The sequence below is a fragment of the Aspergillus pseudonomiae genome, assembly GCF_009193645.1.
Source record: "Aspergillus pseudonomiae strain CBS 119388 unplaced genomic scaffold BDV37scaffold_147, whole genome shotgun sequence".
NCBI lineage: Eukaryota > Fungi > Ascomycota > Eurotiomycetes > Eurotiales > Aspergillaceae > Aspergillus > Aspergillus pseudonomiae.
In genome coordinates this window covers 57,044-64,830 of record NW_022476139.1, presented here as the reverse complement: position 1 = coordinate 64,830, position 7,787 = coordinate 57,044, and the positions used below count along the sequence as shown (strand labels likewise).

General features: G+C 51.7%; 2 protein-coding genes across 2 annotated transcripts; both read left to right on the top strand.

Annotated features, from left to right (window-relative positions):
* Positions 1-1,329: 1,329 nt before the first annotated feature.
* On the top strand, positions 1,330-3,278 carry BDV37DRAFT_291754 (inorganic phosphate transporter; the record flags this gene model as incomplete). Its single annotated transcript, XM_032089022.1, has 3 exons — positions 1,330-1,440; positions 1,503-2,927; positions 2,989-3,278. Exons 1-3 carry the CDS (start codon positions 1,359-1,361, stop codon positions 3,276-3,278), a joined length of 1,797 nt encoding a protein of 598 aa, XP_031934983.1. The 5' UTR covers positions 1,330-1,358.
* A 1,842-nt stretch (positions 3,279-5,120) lies between these two features.
* On the top strand, positions 5,121-6,753 carry BDV37DRAFT_276762 (putative MFS transporter; the record flags this gene model as incomplete). Its single annotated transcript, XM_032085624.1, has 3 exons — positions 5,121-5,866; positions 5,918-6,151; positions 6,210-6,753. The coding sequence occupies 3 exons, from the start codon at positions 5,121-5,123 to the stop codon at positions 6,751-6,753; spliced, it is 1,524 nt and encodes a 507-aa protein (XP_031934982.1).
* Between the last annotated feature and the right edge of the window lie 1,034 nt (positions 6,754-7,787).

Sequence of the window (7,787 nt, the reverse complement as noted above, 5' to 3'; positions counted from 1 at the left end):
AAAAAAAAAAAAAAAAAAGAAAAGAAAAGAAGAAGAAAAAAAGACAATCCAAGACCATTGATCATGTATACTCACTACCATTAGAATTCGAAAAACAGCATCTCGTGATCTTGATAGTAAATACCTCGTAGGATACTATTCTCTGTAGGCCCATACTGATAGCACGGTCGAGGCACGTGTCTTCTCAAGATGGAACCAGGGACCGCAGAGGTTGACATCCGGATGCAGTCATGGAAGGTTCCTAGTAATTACTAGTACCAAAAAGAACTACTTGTGACAGTTTCCAGAACCGGGATGAGATCAAGTGGAAGAAGATGAATGGAACGGTTCCTTAGGGACTGCCGAGCCTGCAGCCAATGGTAAAAGAAGGCTTAATTAAATCACGCATGGGAGGGAGTCTTGGCCACGGCCGCGCATGGACCAAGCGGGGAGTCGAGACGGAGCTCGTGGGAGCGGTGGGCCCGCTGATTGGGCCAGGCCAGCTCCCATGCCAAGCCCTGTCCCGGAGGGAAGATATTAGATATTCAGGTTGTATCGTAGCGCGCCGTCGTATAAAGATAGCCATTGACCTCTGCCAAGGGTGCCAAGGACGCCGGTCATGGATGAAGCTCTGGTCAATTCCAAGCCACGGGCACAACTGCACTGTGAGACTCCAGCTGCGAATCAGACTCCGCGAGCGAGGAACGTGTCCGGGCTGGAGACCACCGTCTAGATGCAATGCCACCGTCATGCGGTGGGAAAAGGCTCCCTCGTATTGCCTTATGGGCGACAAGGTGAGACACGATTTCGGTCACAGACGAGAACTGTACGAGGGGATTATTCGTAGCAACGGGACTAGTGGAGGAGGGAGGAAGTGATTGAGCACCAGCGCTGGTAGGGCCCGAGTCGGAGAATTTCTCGCATCTGTTCCTCGCATGGTTAACTTCCGTGTAGACATCCAATTCTGTTTCGTTCGTTTTATTTCCCTGATCCGCTGAATTGATTAAATTCAATTACTTTTACCCTCGTCCCGGGTTGCATGTCGAAATCAGGGGCCACGTGGGTGCCGACCACGCTTTCCACTGCCTAGAAGTCTTGAATGCTGACAAGAAACCCCCATCGTATCTGAAACTTTCCACCGTCGGGGCTTGACCGTACAGCTAAGTGGACTAGCGTCTTGGGGTTGCCACTGGGTAGTGAACGCCTGCGTTGGACGCCGTCCCACTTTTCATATACAACACTAGACGGATGGCCACCTACATAAAACCTTGTCTCCTGTCGTCTTGGTCCTTCTTCTTTCTCTTTTCCTTCTCTACGCACATCTCATCCTCCTTCCATTTGACGAGCATCAGTTAACCGAGTTAACTTTCTCTGTCAAGATGGCGGTGCTCGACCAGTATACTTATGTGTTTGCCATCGGCACAATCTTTGCCATGTTGGACGCGTACAACAACGGCGCAAGTGAGTCGTCACCTCGTTGACCGACTCGTGGTGGCACAAAAATCACTAACCCTTCAAATCAGACGATGTCGCAAACTCCTGGGCGACTAGTGTGTCGTCGCGTTCCATTTCCTACCGACAGGCCATGATCCTGGGTACTATCTTCGAGCTCCTCGGAGCCATTTGTGTAGGTGCCCGTACCGCCGATACCATCAAGAACGGAATCATCCCCGTGTCCGCCTTCAAGGGGGACGCTGGGGTCCAACTACTGGCATTCGCGTGTGCCCTCGCGGCCGCGTCCTCCTGGGTTATGTGGTGTACCCGACACTCCACTCACGTGTCCTCCACCTACTCTCTCGTCTCTGCCGTCGCCGGTGTGGGTGTTGCCACTGCTGGGGCATCCAAGGTACAATGGGGCTGGAATAATGGAAAGGGTCTTGGTGCCATCTTTGCCGGTCTTGGAATGGCCCCCGCCATCTCCGCTGCGTTCGGTGCCATCATCTTCATGTTGATCAAGGTCATCGTCCACATGCGTAAGAACCCTGTCCCCTGGGCGGTTTATTCGTCTCCATTCTGGTTCCTCGTGGCTGCCACCATTTGTACCCTGTCCATTGTGTACAAGGGTTCTCCCAGCTTGGGTCTGAGCAAGAAGCCGGGCTGGTATATTGCCGCCGTGACCATGGGCTGTGGTGGTGGCGTTGCTGTGCTATCGGCCATCTTCTTCGTTCCCTTTGTGCACGCGCGGGTGATCAAGAAAGACCAGGATGTGAAGTGGTGGATGTTCATCCTGGGCCCCCTCCTCCTCACGCGCCAGTCCCCGAACGTGGGAGAACAAGCCAAGGTTCCCGACTATGCCGTCGTCCAGGATGAGCACGATGATATGGCATCCGTTCCCTCAACTGCTGGCTCCACGACGGATGAGACCGCCAAGGACCAAACCCATACCAAGGAAAAGGCGCTCGTCATGGCCGAAACCCAGGCTACATACCAAGAGCTCGTCGCTCAGGGCGAGGCACGGTTCCATGCCAGACTCATGAAGAAGCGTGGCCCTCTCGGATGGGCGATGCGCACCTTGCGGGACAACCCCATGGGCGCCGGTGAGATCTACGAATGGCGAAACATGGTACGACTGGCCAAGCGTATCCCCGCTATGATCACAGTGGGTCTTCTCTACGGTATGAATTACGATATCCACGCCGCTCAATCTGGTATTCATGGCACCCCGGAGGGTGAGCGTATGGCCCGGGTATACGCACACGCCCCGAAGTATCCCAATGAAGTGGAGCACACCTACTCGTTCGTTCAGGTTCTGACCGCGTGCACGGCCTCCTTCGCTCACGGCGCTAACGATATTGGAAACTCTGTGGGTCCATGGGCGGTGATGTACTCCGCCTGGAGGACTGGTGATGCTCAGCAATCCAAGGCTCCTGTTCCAGTGTGGCAGCTCGCTGTTCTTGCGCTCACTATCTCTGCTGGTCTCATCACCTATGGCTACAACATCATGAAGGGTAAGCGATGTCGGTCCGATCACATGTTGAGTTTATTTAGCTAATTACTATTTCTGCACAGTTATGGGTAATAAGATCACCTACCATTCGCCAAGTCGTGGTTGCTCCATGGAGATGGGTGCCGCATTGACCGTCCTCATCTTCTCGCAGTACTCCCTCCCGGTGTCGACCTCCATGTGTATCACGGGTGCTACCGTGGGTGTGGGTCTCTGCAACGGTACCTGGAGAGCCGTGAACTGGCAACGAGTTCTCCTGCTCATGATTGGATGGGTTATGACTATTCCTATTGCTGGCACTCTGGGTGGAGTTCTCATGGGTCTCTTCCTCAACGCTCCTCACTTTGCTTCCTAATGGCTCCTGTTTTACAATTCTCCAGCGAAGGCTCAGCTCCCTGCATATATCAATTTCCTTTGTCTTCTCTTCTTCAATGTAACTATGGCGTGGGATGACTCCCGCGCCGAGCAGTGTTTACTATCCAAGAACTTAATCAATATACCCACACGCTATTCTCTACGTTGAAATTCGGCAGATCTCTTGTGCAACAACTTAACCTTGACGTCAGTCTTGCGCTTTTCCGTGACACTCACTGAGGAAACCCACATCAAACAGGATCATTCGTGTAGTACATGCTAGAGTGTGGTGGGTTACACTCGGTAACGTTTCACTGGTTCAGGGTACTGGGATCCTCTGTCTGACGTTGAATAGTTGTCCTACACGGCAACTGCACTGGGTGTGACCATCGTCTGAGGAATACAGTCTCCCTACCTCCTATATACGTTATCATTTCTTGCAGACAGAATGCTGATTGCGTTGTGTATATAGCTGCCGCGACATTGCGATACTACTCCCTTTGCAACAACGACCTCCGATGTTTCTTTTCTATCTGTCCGACGGAAAGATAAACTATGGCCCAGATGTACTGTTCGGATTTGAGAATGAAATCAATACTAATACTCGGCACAAGGTTTTATTTTGTCCTTTGGTGACTATACGTATATCTGGGGAAGAGGGTGGTATCCGAAACATATATAAGGGTAACTTGCACTATCGTTTACCACTGGCACCCGAAACAGTGATCTATCACGCTGAAGTGCTCTTAAGTCCCCTTAGTTATGTCTACAAGGCCCACATGGCACAGTTGGCTATATGCCTTTTGAAGCTTGGAAAAAGCATGGCATTGACTGTGGGTTGGGTTGATAAAGAGAAAGCGACCGTGTGGCACGTGCCAAAGAGTCGGCGGGCGGTTAGGGCTGACAACGACGCCAAGTGGGAACTTGCACCCAGATTACCCACCAAGGGCATTCTCATTATTGGTGACTTTCTCGCCTTCCCCTCGTGGCAATTCGGGGATTAGCAAAGACCCTCGGAGTTCGGCAAACTCTATTACACATGGCTTTGGGCTAGACCGGGCGTCCCTATGGCTCCGTTGAAGTCAGGATTCAACAGATCGCGTCTCTTTCCTAATACGCAGAAGATACGAGCACTGGAGAGTGGCCAGAAAAGACATTTGGCCCCTTCCGTGATTTTCGGTGCAGATTCCATCATCACCGAGTGGCCAAGGATCACGTCAATTCAGAGAATTAGGAAGGCTATCCCGAGCCAAGACTCGGAGGGATTCCGGCCAAAGAGTCGGCTCAGAATTTCATACGGCAACAAATGCTGCAGCATGGCGTGATTCGATGTCCGTTAAGCAAACACCAGGCAGAGATCTTAGACTCATTGAGCCAGTGTTGATCTGTCCAGTCTTATAAATATCCCAAATGTATGTCTGCTTCACCTCGGAATGTGCCATTTATTCACAATAAGCGCTTGAGTACTTGATGATGACAGAGGCTGTTCATCTCCAGGCCAGAACGCCATCCGAAAGGATCTCTAACTAGCCGCTGCTAAGTATAGAATTGCGTAAATAAAGTTGGATAACCTTGCGACGGAGTGAAAGTGTAAGTCCATCATTGAGGATATTCTTGCTCGATTCGGCTAGACTGGGATCTAATCAGATGCGCCAAAGAATCTCCGACTCGCAACTGGATCCCATTAAGTAATTGAGTTGCTAAAACCCTCGCGTCTCCATATTTTCAACCGGGCCAAATTTTTCCGACTCCAGATGCCCACGATGACGGGTATCGAGGCATTTCCGCCTTTTTCCCCAGAAGCATTCTTGCGATCAAAATGGCACCGACGACTACAACAACGATGACGGCGCAAATTGAGTCGCCACCTTTTGCGTCCTCGGTATCGTCAGTATCGTCCGTGGATAGAGAAGCAATCAAGAAAACTCGCCTGCAGCAGGTCGTAGTCATAGTTCAGCTCGTCGGAGTCACTCTGACCGCAAGCCTGATCAACGGCCTGGTGACCATCGCACTGCCGACCATCACAAAAGACCTTGACCTGCCATCTTCCTTAGCTTTCTGGCCCTCATCTGTGAGCAGTCTTGCTACTGCGTCCACACTTCTTCTTGCTGGCTCTCTTGCGGATACTATTGGCCCACGATGGGTTGAACTGGTCGGATCTTTCTCCAGCGGAGCCTTGATGATTGGGCAAGGGCTAGCTCGGAATGGAGAAGGGCTAGTCGTAATGAGGGCCCTGCAAGGTGTTGGCCTGGCCTTCCATTTGGCCTCTTCGATCTCTATCATCACCCAGCTTCTGCCCCAAGGCAGAGGCCGTAACCTTGCGTTCTCGTGCATCGGTCTCAGTCAACCCCTCGGCTTCTCACTCGGACTGGTCGTGGGAGGCGTTCTAGTCGATACAATTGGCTGGCGAGCAGGATGGTACATTGCCGGAGGAATCACGCTCTTCTTTGCACTTATTGCGGTGTGGACCCTGCCCAAGAACAAAAGAGCCGAAGACGAAAGCCTCCTCCACAATGTCCGGACGAAGATCGACTGGCTTGGTGCCTTTCTGGCCTCCGCATTCATGGCCCTACTCTGTTACCTTCTAGCGTACGTAGTGCCTCCATAAAGAACATCGAACCAAAATTAACCAGACAACAGTATCGTCAGTGCAGACCCCTCGCGCATCAAATCTGTCGACAGCATCGTCATCCTTTGCCTGGCAGCAATCGCACTCCCGCTCTTCATCATCTCCTCCCACCACCGAGTCAAGCGGAACAAAGTAGCCCTAATCCCGAATGCCCTGTGGAGAAACACGTCCTTCTCCAGCGTCTGCGCCACCGTGGCCCTCTCCAACGCCGTCCTCAACTCCATGGAGCTCTTCGCCAGTCTATTGTAAGCCGACCCACAATTCCATGGTCCCCACCACAGCTCCCCACTAACAACCCCATAGCTTCCAGGAGGTCCAATACCTCTCAGCCCTGCAAGCATCCATCCGCATCCTCCCCAGTCTGATAGTGGGCGCCCTCCTCAACCTCATCATCGGCCTGTTCGTCCACAAAATCCGCGCCGTCTGGATCGTCACCATCACCTCGCTCCTCTGCGCCGGCTCCCCGCTCCTCATGGCCGTCATCCAACCCTCTTGGCCCTACTGGGGGAACGCCTTCTTCGCGCAGATCTTGCAGCCCGTTAGCTTCGATGCGCTGTTCACCGTCGGTCTGATCGTGATCACCGATGTGTTTCCAGACGACACGCAGGCTCTGGCTGGCGCAGTATTCAACACCTCGGCGCAGTTCGGGAGCGCTCTGGGACTGGCCGTGTTGCAGGTTATTTCGACGGTGGTGACGGATCAGTCTGGGGCTGCCAAGGAGAGGTATGCCTTGATGGATGGGTATCGGGCGAGCTTTTGGGCGATGTTTGGGTCGATGATTGTTTGTACGCTGGTTGGGTTCTTCGGGCTTAGGAAGGCGGGGAGGGTGGGGTTGAAGCAGGACTGAGTCGGTTCGGCCTGTTTTGGAAGTGGATGTGGTGTTGATAAAGTATCCGTTATAGACGATATGGCTTGTTTAGTGCTCCTTCATGGATTAGGAGCGGATACAAGTTGTGGTTAGACAAAATTGAGTATAAAATGATTAGACATTGGATATCACCGTAAGTAGTAAAACACAGGGGTTAGTATAGTAAAGTCCCTCTTACCATGGGGAAGAATAGATACTGACGAAAAATAGCTTGTCTATTGGTTAGTGACCAGGCATATGTATGTCACATTAAGAGCAACCATCTCTTAACCGGGAAATTAATGATTGAGATATACAGCAGATCTAACACAATAGACCCCTCAATCGGCGGTATCCAGATTGTAACTATGCATACACAGTTGGAGGTGCAGATGCGGAGTCTCACATGGGGAGTCTACTGCTACAGATAGGATATCATGATTTCTCATATTCCACACTCTTTACGCACGCGAGGAGGATGTTATCATTGTGGTGTTTTAGAAGATAAACATAAGCAGAATTCAATAACATTGCTAAGAGGGACACGTAAGAGCTACATATTTGGAAAAGTAAAGCAATGGTCGATACTTAAATGCCCACGGTAGCAATGGGAGCTCAGACTGCCTGATGGGAGGCGGAAGGAGTCAGTGAAGGTAAGGAGGCGGATCAATGGTAGACTCCTGGCCATCGTCGGTAATATCCGAAACCCGTATATGCAAGTTTTCCGAGACAATACCGAAGGCGTCCTGGACCGGGCCTTCAGGCCAATTCACCGTCTCTCCTAAACGTATAGTTAGGGTGTATTGAGGACGGAATTGAACTTTGAAAGTGCCTTTGGAGTACACCACGGTCCTACGGTACGTTCGACCGGCTGGAACTTCGTAGGACCGAGACAACTCGGTACTGGTTGTCGTCGAGTAAGAGGTGGAATTGCTGATATCTTCGGTATCCATGCAGCTGGTGGTGTCTTTGGGGTTGAGGCCAAACACCTTACCCAACACAACGGTGGGGACACCTAATTCCTCGATGACGCC